General features: G+C 37.5%; 1 protein-coding gene across 4 annotated transcripts in view; it reads left to right on the forward strand.

The window, feature by feature from the left end:
* The window catches only part of LOC143033431 (tRNA (guanine-N(7)-)-methyltransferase), a 144,844-nt gene extending 128,253 nt beyond the window's left edge, over positions 1-16,591 (forward strand). For all 4 annotated transcript variants that reach the window (XM_076198863.1, XM_076198862.1, XM_076198861.1 and 1 more), the window contains one exon: positions 16,401-16,591. In XM_076198863.1, the coding sequence (XP_076054978.1) occupies positions 16,401-16,520 (120 nt within the window). In that variant the 3' untranslated portion in view covers positions 16,521-16,591. The remainder of the gene's footprint in view (positions 1-16,400) is intronic.
* The last annotated feature ends 656 nt before the right edge of the window (positions 16,592-17,247 follow it).

The raw sequence follows: 17,247 nt of genomic DNA on the forward strand, positions 1-17,247 counted from the left end.
AAGGTGCAGCAAGGCTAGAGACTTAGGAATGAATGTGTGAATATATGCAGGAAAGAAAAAAGAAATTAAGAAAAAGATATTGTAGACAAATGTAAGGATCAACCCAAACTCTTTTACAGATATATAAATGAAAAACTAAAGGATAAACATGAAATAGTGAAATTGCGTGAAAGAGATAAAGAATATATAGATGATACATAAATGGCAGAAGTCATGATCAGACATTTCAGGTCAGTTTTTACAATTGAGAGCTCACAATTTTGGGAAGATAAAAAACAAGAAAGATCACCCAAAATGGAAGAAATAAAGGTAACACAAAAAGAAATAAGAGATCAAATAAAAAAAAATCTAGATGGAATTGCAAATTGGATACAGAAAGAGTGTATAGATGAACTGACAGACAAACTATACAAGATAATATACTCACTCAAAGAAGGAAAGGTACCGCAAGATTGGAAAGATGTAAATATAGTACCAATATACAAAGGAGGAAATAGGGAAGACCCTACAAATTTCAGACCAGTATCCCTTACAAACACAGTAGCAAAGATATGTGAAAAAGTCATCAGAAATAAATGGACCAAACACTTGGAGGAAAATAAAATAATAAATCCTAAACAATTTGGCTTTAGAAGTGGAAGATTGTGTACCACAAACCTAATTTGCTTTTATAAAAAATAAACTGTGACGGTTTTGACGATTATACGACGAGGTGGTCGCCCAGTGCCTAGCACTGATATGGTAAATCGCGGACACCCGTGGATGATGATCGTTGAGCAATGGACGATCATCGTTGAGCAATGGACGATCATCGTTGAGCCGTGGACGATCATCGTTGAGCAATAAACGATCATCGTTGAGCCATGGACGATCATCGTTAAGTCTAGAACGATCATCGTTGAGCCATGGACGACCATCGTTGAGCCATGGACGATCATCGTTGAGCCATGGACGATCATCGTTGAACCATGGGCGATCATCGTTGAACCATGGATGATCATCGTTGGGCCATGTACGATCATCGTTGAGCCGTGGATGATCATCGTTGAGCCGTGAACGATCATCGTTGAGCAATGGACGATCATCGTTGAGCCATGGACTATCATCGTTGGATCAATAACGATCATCGTTGAGCCATGGACGATCATCGTTGAGCCATGGACGATCATTGTTGAGCCATGGATGATCATCGTTGAGCCATGGACGATCATTGTTGAGCCATGGATGATCATCGTTGAGCCGTGGACGATCATCGTTGAGCCATGGACGATCATCGTTGAGCCAGGGATGATGATCGTTGAACTGTGAACGATCATCGATGAGCAATAGATGATCATCGTTGAGCTGTGGACGTTGTTGAGTCAAGAAAGATCATCGTTGAGCCTTGGACGATCATAGTTGAGCCGTAGACGATCATCGTTGAGCCGTGGACGATCATCGTTGAGTCAAGACCGATCATCGTTGAGCCATGGACGTTGTTGAGTCAAGAAAAATCATCGTTGAGCCGTGGACGATCATAGTTGAGCCGTGGACGATCATAGTTGAGCCGTGGACGATCATCGTTAGGCCATGGACGATCATCGTTGAGCCGTGGACGATCATAGTTGAGCCGTGGACGATCATCGTTGAGCCGTGGACGATCATCGTTGAGCCGTGGACGATCATCGTTAGGCCATGGACGATCATCGTTGAGCCGTGGACGATCATCGTTGAGCTGTGGACGATCATCGTTGAGCCATGGACTATCATCGTTGGATCAAGAATGATCATCGTTGAGCCGTGGACGATCATCGTTGAGCCGTAGACAATCATCGTTGAGCCGTGGGTGATCATCGTTGAGCCATGGACGATCATCGTTGGGCCGTGGACGATCATCGTTGAGCCGTGGATGATGATTGTTGAGCGGTGAACGATCATCGTTGAGCAATGGACGATCATCGTTGAGTCAAGAACGAACATTGTTGAGTCAAGAACGATCATCGTTGAGCCGTGGATGATCATTGTTACTAATAATAGATTAAATTAGACCATTTCAAAGGTGACACATTTTAAAAATGTTACATGTCTTGGAGAGGAAGGTCTGTAAGTCCTCCGAGGTCGTAAGTTGTCCGAGGCAGTAAGCCTTTCGAGGCTGTAAATTCTCCGAGGGTGCAAGTTCTCTGAGGGTGAAAGTCCTCCGAGGGTGCAAGTCCTCCCAGGGTGCAAATCCCCCGAGGGTGCAAGTCCTCTGAGGGTGCCAGTCCTCTGAGGGTGCCAGTCCTCCGAGGGTGCAAGTCCTCCGAGGGTGCAAGTCCTCAGAAGTTGTAAGCCCTTCGAGAAACGACTCCCATATGATATGCTTGAAAGCCGTGTCTTCGTATTAATGTAAAGGTATTTCGAACTTACAGGATGAAATTTTGTGGCACGTGTTGGTCGACGAAATGCCAGGGGAACCCGACGCCGTGCAGAAGCGGCAACGCCACTTTTGGAAATGGGTGACATGTCAGAAAAAAATTCAAAAAGCCGACCTACAATCCAATAAACGGTACCTTTGCCAGCTAAGGGCCGAACACAGTCAAACATTTCTCGACAAAAGAGTCGGTAAGACAGTTTCACTGAAAAGTCCTTAAGCCGAAAACTCCATGCAGGACAAAATTGATTTCCCTGCAGGAATTCGGAGAAGAACCCTACCAGCTGGAGCCTGGGTCACAGCAATATAATTGCTGTGCCTTTTAAAGGCTCCTCACGTTGTTGCATCGGCCATTGATATTGGCTCAGTCAAGAAACCCGCCAGCTAACAACGGACCCTCAAGTGAGGGAAATTCTTCTGGCCCCAAAAGTAGTGATCGAAGAAACTAACAACGTATATCCATTTCCATCTGTATACGCAACCCAGATATGTTCAATATTGGGTGTCATGATATATATATATATATATATACAGGTAAACGTCGACTTACGATGGCCGCGACTTACGATTGTTCGACTTTACGATGACGACGACGACGACGATATGATAATTTAACCCCTTCCATACGGTGCCGCACACGTAGGCGTCATGAGGAGCAAGTGGATTCGCGACGCTGCCATATCGGCGTCTTGATTATATTTATTGTAGTCGCCCCTGTGTTTTTACATTCTCTCAAATGTGCCCTAAATCCCATTCTCTGTGGTTTTCAAAATTCGCGGGTGAAAGAGAGAACGATCGATATAAGCGGTGACTATATTTTATGATGCAAGTATTATTACGTCACGTCGTACGGCTGGCATTGGCTGCTGCCCGCGAGATTTAAGTCCCGTACTGAAAATACATATTATAGTGTTTGAATATGGTAAAAAGGATAAAAATAATTAAATAAACTACTGTACATGTTTAATAGGCTATATTCAGTATCTCTGGTGGTTAATATACAGGTAGGCTAGGTACAGTGACCACGGAACAGAGTGGGGATCGACTTACGATGAGATCGTCTTACGATGGCTCTATCGAAACCTAATGCCATCGTAAGTCGACGTTTACCTGAGGTAAACGTCGACTTACGATGGCATTAGGTTTCGATAGAGCCATCGTAAGACGATTTCATCGTAAGTCGATCCCCAATTCGTGTATCACTCTGTTCCGTGGTCACTGTACCTAGCCTACCTGTATATTAACCACCAGAGACACTGAATATAGCCTATTAAACATGTACAGTAGTTTATTTAATTATTTTTATCCTTTTTACCATATTCAAACACTATAATATGTATTTTCAGTACGGAACTTAAATCTCGCGGGCAGCAGCCAATGCCAGCCGTACGACGTGACGTAATAATACTCGCATCATAAAATATAGTCACCGCTTATATCGATCGTTCTCTCTTTCACCCGCGAATTTTGAAAACCACAGAGAATGGGATTCAGGGCACATTTGAGAGAATGTAAAAACACAGGGGCGACTACAATAAATATAATCAAGACGCCGATATGGCAGAGTCGCGAATCCACTTGCTCCTCTTGACGCCTACGTGTGCGGCACCGTATGGAAGGGGTTAAATTATCATATCGTCGTCGTCGTCATCGTAAAGTCGAACAATCGTAAGTCGCGGCCATCGTAAGTCGACGTTTACCTGTATATATATTTTTTTTTCTATTAAATAATACAGCATACTCAGCACTGGAAATCTTCTTCCTTAAACTTTCTATCCTTCTCGCTATTTCCCTCCAAGAATTGAACAGAATCAAACAAATATTGACAAACAATGGGTTCTCGATGTGTGATATTGACAAAGAAATTAGAAATAAAATGGAGAAATTTAATTCTGTACTTGGTAATACAGAAAATTCGAAGAGTACTATAAATATTTACTACCAAAGTACAATGACATCCGCATATAAAACAGATGAAAAAGTCATTAAAAATATCATTTATAAAAATTGTAAACCCAAGAAGCAAGAGGACTCCTTACAATTGGTTATATACTATCGTAACCCCCAGAACTGCATCACTTATCATGAAAAACAACTTATTAGGAGAAAAAGATATTTCAAAACAAAGTTACGTTGTGTACAAATACTCATGCCCTTTCAACAAAGACGGTGCGCTTTGCAATGACGAGTACATTGGACACACAACTCAAACATTGTCTCAAAGGCTTTTCATATGCAGAAGGGTGCAATAAAATTGCACATTTCTAAAATTCATAAGATGAATATTTTGCTGGAAGTTTTGAATAGTAGTACATCGATTTTAGCAAAGAACACCAATAAGAGAAAATTAAAATGTATGGAAGCTGTATTAATAAAGAATCACCTACCAGCAATTAATATACAATTAAATATGTGTGGAACCCTGGAGCTGTTCGGGGCATCCCACGGGGCGCCAAGAAGAATTTAAACAAAAAGTACCTATCCTAGTTCATTTTGTATACATTGTATATATGATCATGATTTGTAGATTTAAAAATTAAAATTACCAGAAGATGCCTAAAGCATAGGCGAAACGTTGTAAGTAAAGAATTTGTTTTTATTTCCAAAATCACTATGGTTCCATTTGGTGATATTGTGTTCTCCCTTCCTCCTACGGAAAGGAAAATAGCGAGAAGGATAGAAAGTTTAAGGAAGATTTCCAGTGCTGAGTATGCTGTATTATTTAATAGAAAATGTCTCCAAGAAAACCTGCTCCCTAAATTTACCTATATATATATATATATATATATATATATATATATATATATATACATATATACATGTATATATATATATATATTTATATATATGTGTGTGTGTTTGTGTATTTACCTAGTTGTATTTACCTAGTTGTATTTTACGGGAAGGGGAGCTATGCTCGTGGGGTCCCGTCTTCATATCTCATTTTATCTAAACTATTTTTAAATTCATGTATTGTTTTTGCACACACCACTTTCTCATCTAACTTGTTCCAACTGTCTATTGCTCTGTGAGGAAAGCTGTTCTTTTTCAAATCTCTTCTATAGTTGTCTTTTTTTATTTTCTTTCCGTGTCCTCTTGTATTTCTGTCATCCCATTTTATCAGATTCTCTCTATCAGTAATTTCTATGCCTTTCATGATTCTGTAAATAGCTATCAAATCTCCTCTCTCTCTTCTTTGCTCTAGTGTCTGTAGTTTAAGTTTTTGTAGTCTCTCTTCATATGATAGTTTTGAGAGTGTTGGTGCCAGTTTTGTAATTGCTCTTTGTATTCTTTCAAGTTTTTTTATACATTTTTTTGTACTTGGTGACCATATCGTTGCTGCATATTCCAATCTTGGTCTTATCAGGGTGATTAGGATTTTCCTCACCATTTCTTCATCCAGGTATGTAAATGCCACTTTGATTGTTCTTATTAAATTATAAGTTTCTCCAAAAATCTTATTTATATGTTTCTCAGGTGACATATTATTCATAATGACTCCCAGGTCCTTCTCATTTTCTACTCTTTTTATTCCTTCTTCTCCCAAATTATATGATCCTTTTATTCTGTTTTTGCTTTTTCCAAATTCCATTATACTACACTTTTTTGTATTGAACTCCATCTCCCACTTCCTACTCCATTCTTGTACTTTATTTAGATCTCTCTGTAGTGATTCACAATCTTCTTCAGTTTTCACTCTTTTCAGTAGTTTTGCATCATCTGCAAAGAAGCTCATATAGCTTTCAATTCCTTCATCCATATCATTAATATATATAGCAAACATTATTGGGGCCAGAACTGTTCCCTGCGGGACACCGCTTATTACTTCATTCCATTTTGAGTGCTGATCTCTTATCACTACTCTCATTTTTCTTTCTTGCAAAAAGTCTTCCATCCAATTTAGCAATTTACCTTGTATTCCTCCTTCATATTCTAATTTCTTAAGCAACTTCTTATGTGGTACTTTGTCAAAAGCTTTTTTTAGGTCTAGAAATGCACAATCAGCCCATCCATCTCTTTCTTGTATTATATCTATTAGCCTTGAATAGAAACATATTAAATTGGTGACGCATGATCGTCCTTGTCTGAATCCAAATTGCCTTGGATTTAGTACGTTGTTTTTTTCCAAGTATTTTACCCATCTACTTTTGATAATTCTTTCACATATTTTTGCTATTGTACTTGTTAGAGAGACTGGTCTATAGTTGGTAGGTTCTTCTTTATTTCCTCCTTTATATATAGGTACTATATTTGCTTTTTTCCAATCTTCTGGAACTTTTCCTTCTTTTAAGGAACTGCTTATTATGCTATGTATTTTGTCTGCCAGTTCATTCCTGCATTCTTTCAGAATCCAGTTTGCTATTTCATCTGGCCCATGCGATTTTCTGACATCAAAATTACCCAAGTGTGTCAATATTTCATTCTTTGTTACTTCTATTTCTTCCATAGGGGGGACTTTTTCCTTCCACTCAATCTCTTCAGGTTGTATATTTTCCCTTGTAAACACTGATTTAAAATGTTTGTTCATAATTTCTGCCATTTCCATTTCCTCAGTGTATTCAACTCCTCCTTGTCTTAATTTCTCCAAGTCTTGTTTGTTTTTCAGTTTATTGTTTACAAATCTGTAGAATAGTTTTGGTTGATCTTTACACTTTTCTATAACATCTTTTTCATATTTTCTTTTTTCCTCTCTGCACTTTTGTACATATTCATTTCTATAACCAGTATATATTTTCCATTTTTCAGGTCTTCTGTCTTTTATCCATCTGGTCCAGGCTTTGTCTCTTTTGTCTTTTAACTCCCTACAACTTTTGTTGTACCAGCATTTTACATATTCTTTTTCTTGTTTTTGTCTTGGGACATACTTTTCCACTCCTTTTTTGTAAATTTTTGTCAAAATATTCCATTTCTCTTCCACTGATGTTTCTTCTTTGTATATTTCTTCCCAGTTTTCTTGTTGGAAGAATTCTCTTATTTTATCAAAGTTTGTTTTTTCATACATCATTCTTCCTTTTCTATATTGTTCATTTCTTTTCATATATTTTTCTTCATTAAGTTCCAGTTCAATCAATATGTGGTCACTTTTACCTATTGGTGTTTTATATTCAATCTTGTCCACTATTCTAGGTTCAGATGTAATTATTAAGTCTAGTCTCGATGGTTCTTCTTCATTTCTATACCTAGTGTTCTCTTGTATCCATTGTGTCATTGAATGGTCAGTAATCATCTCAAGTAGAGCATTTCCCCATGAGTCATCACCACTCTTTACTGTCATTTCTTCCCAGCAGATTTCTTTGCAATTAAAGTCGCCCATCATAACTATTCTTCCTCCGTCTTCCATTATTTTAGTTAATGCTATCTTTGTGTCCTCTAACATACTTTTATGTTCACTCTCCTCCCATGAGGCTGTTTTCGGAGGCACATAATTGATCACAAATTTTCTGCTCTTCTTATCTCGGTCTTCCACTTCTATCATAATCATCTCTACTGTATTCTTTCCATATATGACACCTTTCACGTTTATATCCTTCTTAGTCAGGAACATAACTCCACCCCCTTGTTTTTTCTCTCTGTTTCTAATCCAATAATTGTATGTATCATGTCCTACACTGTTGGGTGGTAGTGGGCCTTTTAATTTTGTTTCTACAATTCCCATTATGTCCGGTTCTTTTTCTTTCAAATAATCATTCAGTTCATTCAATCCTGTTATCAATCCATCTATATTTGTGTAAGACACTCTTAGTTTTCTGCCACTTCCATTGTGTTCTCTGTTTCCCTTATGTTTTTCTTTAGTATGTCGAACTGCTTTATTTTCATGTTCACTACTCTCCAATAGAATCTCTCTTTCTCTGACTCCGTTCTTTCCTCGTTTTTTGCCTTAGCTTCAATTCTTTTCTGCCTCTCTTTCCTCCTTATTCATTTCTCTTTTTATCCATACCTTTTTATATTGATCATTTGTTGCTAGTTTCCCTGTTTTGGATAGAATTTTCTCTGCCGTTGTTTGTGACCTGAATTTAATCTTAATTGGTCTGGTCTTATCTGTACTATATTTTCCGAGTCTGAATTTTTCCTCAATTTCCTTTATAATTTCTGGTTCATCTTCCTGGACTAATTTTAATAAACTGCTTACTCTTTCATTTTCCTCCTTGATTCTTGCGGTTCTATCTGGGTTATGTTTCTCTTCCATTCCTAATATAATTATACATTTCTTTTTGTCAGCTAATTCTCTTACTATATTCTCCTTCTGTCTCATCACTTTAATAACTGAGTCTTCATTATGTTCTTTCAATTGCTGTTTGACTATGTCAGTGAATGAAACCTTATTCCCTTCTTGAGTTATTCTCCAATTTTTAGCTTCTGTAGCTATTTTCTCTCTGTTTTCATTACTATTCTTCTTCAATTTCTCATTCTCCTCCTTTACATTTCCTAACTGTCTTTTTAGGTCCTCTACTTCTTCAGTTAAGTTTCTGTTAGCCTTCTCTAGTTGTTCCAACCTTTCAATTCTCTGGAAAATGGAGTCTACATTACCTAACTTACGTTCCAAGTCCTCGATCACCTTATCAACTCTCTCCTCTAGTCTTATCAGTCGGGGGGGGGGGGGGGTTGTGTCCCCCCCACCCTCTTTAAATCCCTGGAACATATTCTCGTCACTTTCTACTATATTGCTCCTCTCTATACTTCTAATCTTTACATTTTTATTTGCCATTTCGTCATCACTGAGCTGGTCCGGTGGTCGTTTCATGTTGACCTTACGCCCGTCTGCCTGGGCCAAGTCCTCCACATCCTCATTTCCTTCCATTTCCCCAGCAATCCCTCCCCTTCTCCTCTTTTCCTACTTACCTACTGCCCCACGAGCAATTTCCCCCCACCCTGCAAATACAAAAAGGTACTTCTCTTTGCGTTGGGATCCACAATCGGCACTTTTCTTCAGAACGTTCTTCAAGCCGTCCGTTCGTTGAAAGTGTGCATGCGTTTGTGTTTGCGTGTGTGTTCGTGCATGCGTATGTATTTACCTAGTTGTATTTTACGGGAAGGGGAGCTATGCTCGTGGGGTCCCGTCTTCATATCTCATTTTATCTAAACTATTTTTAAATTCATGTATTGTTTTTGCACACACCACTTTCTCATCTAACTTGTTCCAACTGTCTATTACTCTGTGAGGAAAGCTGTTCTTTTTCAAATCTCTTCTATAGCTGTCTTTTTTTATTTTCTTTCCGTGTCCTCTTGTATTTCTGTCATCCCATTTTATCAGATTCTCTCTATCAGTAATTTCTATGCCTTTCATGATTCTGTAAATAGCTATCAAATCTCCTCTCTCTCTTCTTTGCTCTAGTGTCTGTAGTTTAAGTTTTTGTAGTCTCTCTTCATATGATAGTTTTGAGAGTGTTGGTGCCAATTTTGTAATTGCTCTTTGTATTCTTTCAAGTTTTTTTATACATTTTTTTGTACATGGTGACCATATCGTTGCTGCATATTCCAATCTTGGTCTTATCAGGGTGATTAGGATTTTCCTCACCATTTCTTCATCCAGGTATGTAAATGCCACTTTGATTGTTCTTATTAAATTATAAGTTTCTCCAAAAATCTTATTTATATGTTTCTCAGGTGACATATTATTCATAACAATGACTCCCAGGTCCTTCTCATTTTCTACTTTTTTTATTCCTTCTCCCAATTTATATGATCCTGTTATTCTGTTTTTGCTTTTTCCAAATTCCATTATACTACACTTTTTTGTATTGAACTCCATCTCCCACTTCCTACTCCATTCTTGTACTTTATTTAGATCTCTCTGTAGTGATTCACAATCTTCTTCAGTTTTCACTCTTTTCAGTAGTTTTGCATCATCTGCAAAGAAGCTCATATAGCTTTCAATTCCTTCATCCATATCATTAATATATATAGCAAACATTATTGGGGCCAGAACTGTTCCCTGCGGGACACCGCTTATTACTTCATTCCATTTTGAGTGCTGGTCTCTTATCACTACTCTCATTTTTCTTTCTTGCAAAAAGTCTTCCATCCAATTTAGCAATTTACCTTGTATTCCTCCTTCATATTCTAATTTCTTAAGCAACTTCTTATGTGGTACTTTGTCAAAAGCTTTTTTTAGGTCTAGAAATGCACAATCAGCCCATCCATCTCTTTCTTGTATTATATCTATTAGCCTTGAATAGAAACATATTAAATTGGTGACGCATGATCGTCCTTGTCTGAATCCAAATTGCCTTGGATTTAGTACGTTGTCTTTTTCCAAGTATTTTACCCATCTACTTTTGATAATTCTTTCACAAATTTTTGCTATTGTACTTGTTAGGGAGACTGGTCTATAGTTGGTAGGTTCTTCTTTATTTCCTCCTTTATATATAGGTACTATATTTGCTTTTTTCCAATCTTCTGGAACTTTTCCTTCTTTTAAGGAACTGCTTATTATGCTATGTATTTTGTCTGCCAGTTCATTCCTGCATTCTTTCAGAATCCAGTTTGCTATTTCATCTGGCCCATGCGATTTTCTGACATCAAAATTACCCAAGTGTGTCAATATTTCATTCTTTGTTACTTCTATTTCTTCCATAGGGGGGACTTTTTCTTTCCACTCAATCTCTTCAGGTTGTATATTTTCCCTTGTAAACACTGATTTAAAATGTTTGTTCATAATTTCTGCCATTTCCATTTCCTCAGTGTATTCAACTCCTCCTTGTCTTAATTTCTCCAAGTCTTGTTTGTTTTTCAGTTTATTGTTTACAAATCTGTAGAATAGTTTTGGTTGATCTTTACACTTTTCTATAACATCTTTTTCATATTTTCTTTTTTTCTCTCTGCACTTTTGTACATATTCATTTCTATAACCAGTATATATTTTCCATTTTTCAGGTCTTCTGTCTTTTTTCCATCTGGTCCAGGCTTTGTCTCTTTTGTCTTTTAACTCCCTACAACTTTTGTTGTACCAGCATTTTACATATTCTTTTTCTTGTTTTTGTCTTGGGACATACTTTTCCACTCCTTTTTTGTAAATTTTTGTCAAAATATTCCATTTCTCTTCCACTGATGTTTCTTCTTTGTATATTTCTTCCCAGTTTTCTTGTTGGAAGAATTCTCTTATTTTATCAAAGTTTGTTTTTTCATACATCATTCTTCCTTTTCTATATTGTTCATTTCTTTTCATATATTTTTCTTCATTAAGTTCCAGTTCAATCAATATGTGGTCACTTTTACCTATTGGTGTTTTATATTCAATCTTGTCCACTATTCTAGGTTCAGATGTAATTATTAAGTCTAGTCTCGATGGTTCTTCTTCATTTCTATACCTAGTGTTCTCTTGTATCCATTGTGTCATTGAATGGTCAGTAATCATCTCAAGTAGAGCATTTCCCCATGAGTCATCACCACTCTTTACTGTCATTTCTTCCCAGCAGATTTCTTTGCAATTAAAGTCATCCATCATAACTATTCTTCCTCCGTCTTCCATTATTTTAGTTAATGCTATCTTTGTGTCCTCTAACATACTTTTATGTTCACTCTCCTCCCATGAGGCTGTTTTCGGAGGCACATAATTGATCACAAATTTTCTGCTCTTCTTATCTCGGTCTTCCACTTCTATCATAATCATCTCTACTGTATTCTTTCCATATATGACACCTTTCATGTTTATATCCTTCTTAGTCAGGAACATAACTCCACCCCCTTGTTTTTTCTCTCTGTTTCTAATCCAATAATTGTATGCATCATGTCCTACACTGTTGGGTGGTAGTGGGCCTTTTAATTTTGTTTCTACAATTCCCATTATGTCCGGTTCTTTTTCTTTCAAATAATCATTCAGTTCATTCAATCCTGTTATCAATCCATCTATATTTGTGTAAGACGCTCTTAGTTTTCTGCCACTTCCATTGTGTTCTCTGTTTCCCTTATGTTTTTCTTTAGTATGTCGAACTGCTTTATTTTCATGTTCACTACTCTCCAATAGAATCTCTCTTTCTCTGACTCCGTTCTTTCCTCGTTTTTTGCCTTAGCTTCAAGTCTTTTCTGCTTTTCTGCCTCTCTTTCCTCCTTATTCATTTCTCTTTTTATCCATACCTTTTTATATTGATCATTTGTTGCTAGTTTCCCTGTTTTGGATAGAATTTTCTCTGCCGTTGTTTGTGACCTGAATTTAATCTTAATTGGTCTGGTCTTATCTGTACAATATTTTCCAAGTTTGAATTTTTCCTCAATTTCCTTTATAATTTCTGGTTCATCTTCCTGGACTAATTTTAATAAACTGCTTACTCTTTCATTTTCCTCCTTGATTCTTGCGGTTCTATCTGGGTTATGTTTCTCTTCCATTCCTAATATAATTATACATTTCTTTTTGTCAGCTAATTCTCTTACTATATTCTCCTTCTGTCTCATCACTTTAATAACTGAGTCTTCATTATGTTCTTTCAATTGCTGTTTGACTATGTCAGTGAATGAAACCTTATTCCCTTCTTGGGTTGTTCTCCAATTTTTAGCTTCTTTAGCTATTGTCTCTCTGTTGTCATTACTATTCTTCTTCAATTTCTCATTCTCCTCCTTTACATTTCTTAACTGTCTTTTTAGGTCCTCTATTTCATCAGTTAAGTTTCTGTTTGCCTTCTCTAGTTGTTCCAACCTTTCAATTCTCTGGAAAATGGAGTCAACATTACCTAACCTACTTTCCAAGTCCTCGATCACCTTATCAACTCTCTCCTCTAGTCTTATCAGTCGGGGGGGGGGGGGGGGTTGTGTCCCCCCCACCCTCTTTAAATCCCTGGAACATATTCGCGTCACTTTCTACTGTATTGCTCCTCTCTATACTTCTAATCTTTACATTTTTATTAGACATTTCATCATCGCTCAGTCTTTTGTTTACCTTTCGCTTGTCTGGCTGGGCCAAGTCTACTCTCTCCTCATTTCCTTCCATTTCCCTCAGTAATCCCTCCCCTTTTCCTCTTTCCCTACTTTCCCACTACTCCACGAGCAATTTCCCCCCCACCCTGTAAAAACACTAGGCACTTCTCTTTGCGTTGGGATCCACAGACTTCAGTTTTCTTCAGAACGTCATCCAAGCCGTCCATTCGCTGAAGTGTGTGTGTGTGTGTGAGTCTATCGGCGAATACCATAAAATTGAATATTAGGATTTAGAGGAACTATTAGAAAAAATGAAAGAAGAAATGAAGAAGGTGAAGAAGGGGCAAGATGAAATGAAATAGGGGCAAGAAGAAATGAAGGACTTCATCGTGAAGGCTGTAAAGAGATGGAGTGACGATGACGACAATGATGATTCGGAAGACGAAGTTAGGACTCCACCACGTAAACGACCTAAAGCGTCCAAAGATTTTGTTATTACCGGTACTGAATAAAAAAAACCTGTATGGGTTCCTCTCTTTTATTATCTAAACCAAACCAAACAAATCATACATTAACCCCTTCCATACGGTGCCGCACACGTAGGCGTCATGGGGAGCGAGTGTATTCGCGAGGCTGCCATATCGGCGTCTTGATTATATTTATTGTAGTCGCCCCTCCATAATGACATTCTTTCTAATTCTTTTGTAATCGCATTTTCTATGGTTATCAAAATTCACGGGTGAAGAGAGAACGATCGATATAAGCGGTGACTATATTTTATGATGCGAGTATTATTACGACACGTCGTACGTCTGGCATTGGCTGCTGCCACCGAGATCTAAGTCCATGACGCCTACGTGTGCGGCACCGTATGGAAGGGGTTAAAACAATGAGGGCGGAGCCCTTGGGCGCAAAGCGCCCCGCAAGCGAAGCGAGCAGTGCCGCAGGCCAAGCACCCATGGCGGAGCCATGGCCGGCATCAGCCGGGTGCTTGTTGATATAATACAAGAAAGAGATGGCTGGGTAGATTGCGCCTTCTCAGATTTGCAAAAGGCGTTCAATAAGGTACCACATAAAAATTAATAAGAAAAATTGAAATAATAGGAAGAGTACCGGGTAAGCTGCTAGAATGGATGAAGGACTTCTTAATTGGAAGAAAAATGAGAGTGGTACTTAGAGACAAAAATTCAAACTGGGAAGATGTGAAAAGTGGAGTCCCGCAAGGCTCTGTATTGGCTCCTTTAATGTTTGCCATATATATAAATGAAATGGATGAGGGAGTAAATTGTTACATGAACTTCTTTGCTGATGATGCCAAATTACTCAAGAGAGTAAAAACGGAAGAAAATTGTAGATTGCTACAAGAAGACCTTGACAAAATATGGTAATGGAGTCAGAAATGTGAGATGAGCTTTAACATTAAGAAATGAAGCATAATAGAATTGGGAAAAAGCAAAAATAGAGTATCAGGCCAATATAAGATTGGAAACAAAGAAGTAGAAAAAGTCCATTCAGAAAGGGACCTGGGAGTAATCATCTCAAGCGACTTGACACCTGATATACATGTCAACAAATTATTTGGAGATACTTTTAACTTATTAAGATCAATGAAAGTGGCCTTCGACTACATAGACAAAGAGATGGTTAAAAAAATAGTGGTTACACTGATAAGACCTAAACTAGAATATGCCACAACATTGTGGGCACCCAGCACAAAGAAGAACATAAGAAAATTAGAAAGAATCCAAAGAGCAGTGACAAAAATGGCACCTACACTGGCAAATCTGACATATGAACAAAGATTGGAGAAATTACACCTGTCAACACTGGAACAGAGAAGAGAAAGAGGTGATTTATTGACCATTTACAGAATTATGAAAGGGATGGAAATCCTCAATGGAGATGATTTATTAAAGTGGGACATAGAGAAACAAGAGGACATAAAAAGAAACTAAAGAAGACACTTATAGAAGAGACTTGAAAAAGAATAGCTTCCCACATAGAGTGATTGATGTCTGGAACAAACTGAACAGAGAAACAGTGAATGCCAAAACTATACTCGATTTTAAGAATAAACTCTCAAGATTTTTGCATCATCTGCAAACATGTTGGCATAGCTTGTTGTTCCTTCCATCATGTCATTAACATAGACCAGAAGCATTATTGGTGCAAGCACTGAACCTTGTGGAACTCCACTTGTTACTGCTCTCCAGCTTGACATCTTGTCCTTTACTACTGTTCTCATGTATCTTTCCCTCAAAAAGTCTTTAATCCTTTCTAATAGTTTGCCTCACAGTCCTCCAACATGCTCCAATTTCCACAGAAGTCAACTGTAAGATATTTTATCAAATGCCTTCTGTAGGTCGATGTATACACAGTCCACCCACCCTTCTCTCTCATGCAGCACATCAATCCCTCTCAAGTAAAAGTTAAAAAGGTTTGGCATACATAACCTTCCAGATCTGAAGCGAGACTGTCAGTCAGAATGTTCATCTTTTCAACGTATTTGGTCCATTGATCTTTCAAATAATTTCTCTATTGTGCTTGACCTATAATTTAGTGGTGCTTCTTTGAATTGGCACCGTGTTTGCCCTTTTCCAATCAAATGGCATAATGCCTTCTTTTTAATGAACCTGTGGATCATGTCCGCTAGTTATTCCCTACATTCTTTAAGTGTCCAATTTGTGATCCCATCAGGTCCTGAGGCTTTTGTCACATCCAGTGATCCCAGGAGATTGAACACTTCTCTCACTTTTACATCGATATCTGCTAAACCTGGTTTTTTCTCCCCTCGTTTTTCTCCAAAAAGTTGCACTCCTATGAAGACTAATTGGGAACCTTCATTCATTATTTCCACCTGAGCTGAGGCCTCTTTAGAGATCTCACCATCTACTATTAACTTGGTGATTTCTTCCCTGTGTCTCAATTTACCAGTTTTGGTTCATCTTTGTATTTTTCTACTATACCTCTTTCAAAATTGCTTTCTTCTTCCCTGCAAATTCTGGTATAGTCATTCCTAACTTGTTTGTAAACTTTTGTTTTATTGCTTTTCTTTCTTCATTTTCCCCAAGCTTATGACCTTACTACAGTGTGTACTTCAACTGATTGAATATTAAGGCTGGATAAATGCATTCAGTATATTGATATGCCTTTTATCTTTCAGGTAAATGATCCAGTTGTAGATAAGCTGTTTGAAAGTAGTGAGGAAGGCCTGAAGGTTACAAGAAATAATGGTACTAAGTTTCAAGCAGTGTTTAAACGTGTAGATGACCCACACTCTTAATTTTCCTCATATTGTTATCTCACTCAACTAGAACTGAATCACTTGTTATTAAAGGGGCAGTTGTATTTAAATGTTTTTATTTTATCCTATAGAAAGTAAACTTGGATTAATATGCATGTTGTGTTTATATAATTACCTTGCCTCAGTTACATAGTTTTGTTTTAAATAATAGAATTTATTCGTATAGTAACCCATCTGTTAATAGTATTTCATCATATGCTGTTGTACTGAACTTGTGCTATGAGTACATAGTAATGTTGCAGATAATTTTTACTTAAACTCAAGGCCCATACTTGAAGACCAGACTTTTTACTATCATTGATCCATTTTATTGTATGGTTTATTATTTATTGTCAGTGAATCCCCATACTGGTGAGTCCATTGATATGGGAGATGTAACATATTAGGGTAATGAAACCGTTATAGTATTTTCAAGTCTCATTAACAACTACACCATCTGCAAGACTGCCCTAGTGTGAATCAGGACTGGACTTAAAACATACAATGTTGACATAATCAGGGTTGCCAACATCATCTACTTCCATTATAAAGGGGTTCCCATCTTAGCAATATGTTGCAGATTCAACGGCACTGTCTGTAGTTGGTATAATATTCATTGTAGTATGCACTAAGCACGTGTATGGTCTTATGTGCTTGGAGGATTTATATTATTCGTAGTGTGGTTAAGATCATTCACTCTTTAGCGTAGGTTCTTGAAATTGCTGCC

The sequence above is a fragment of the Oratosquilla oratoria genome, chromosome 15 (assembly GCF_046742065.1).
Source record: "Oratosquilla oratoria isolate Oo_2021 chromosome 15, ASM4674206v1, whole genome shotgun sequence".
NCBI classification, from domain to species: Eukaryota; Metazoa; Arthropoda; class Malacostraca; order Stomatopoda; family Squillidae; genus Oratosquilla; species Oratosquilla oratoria.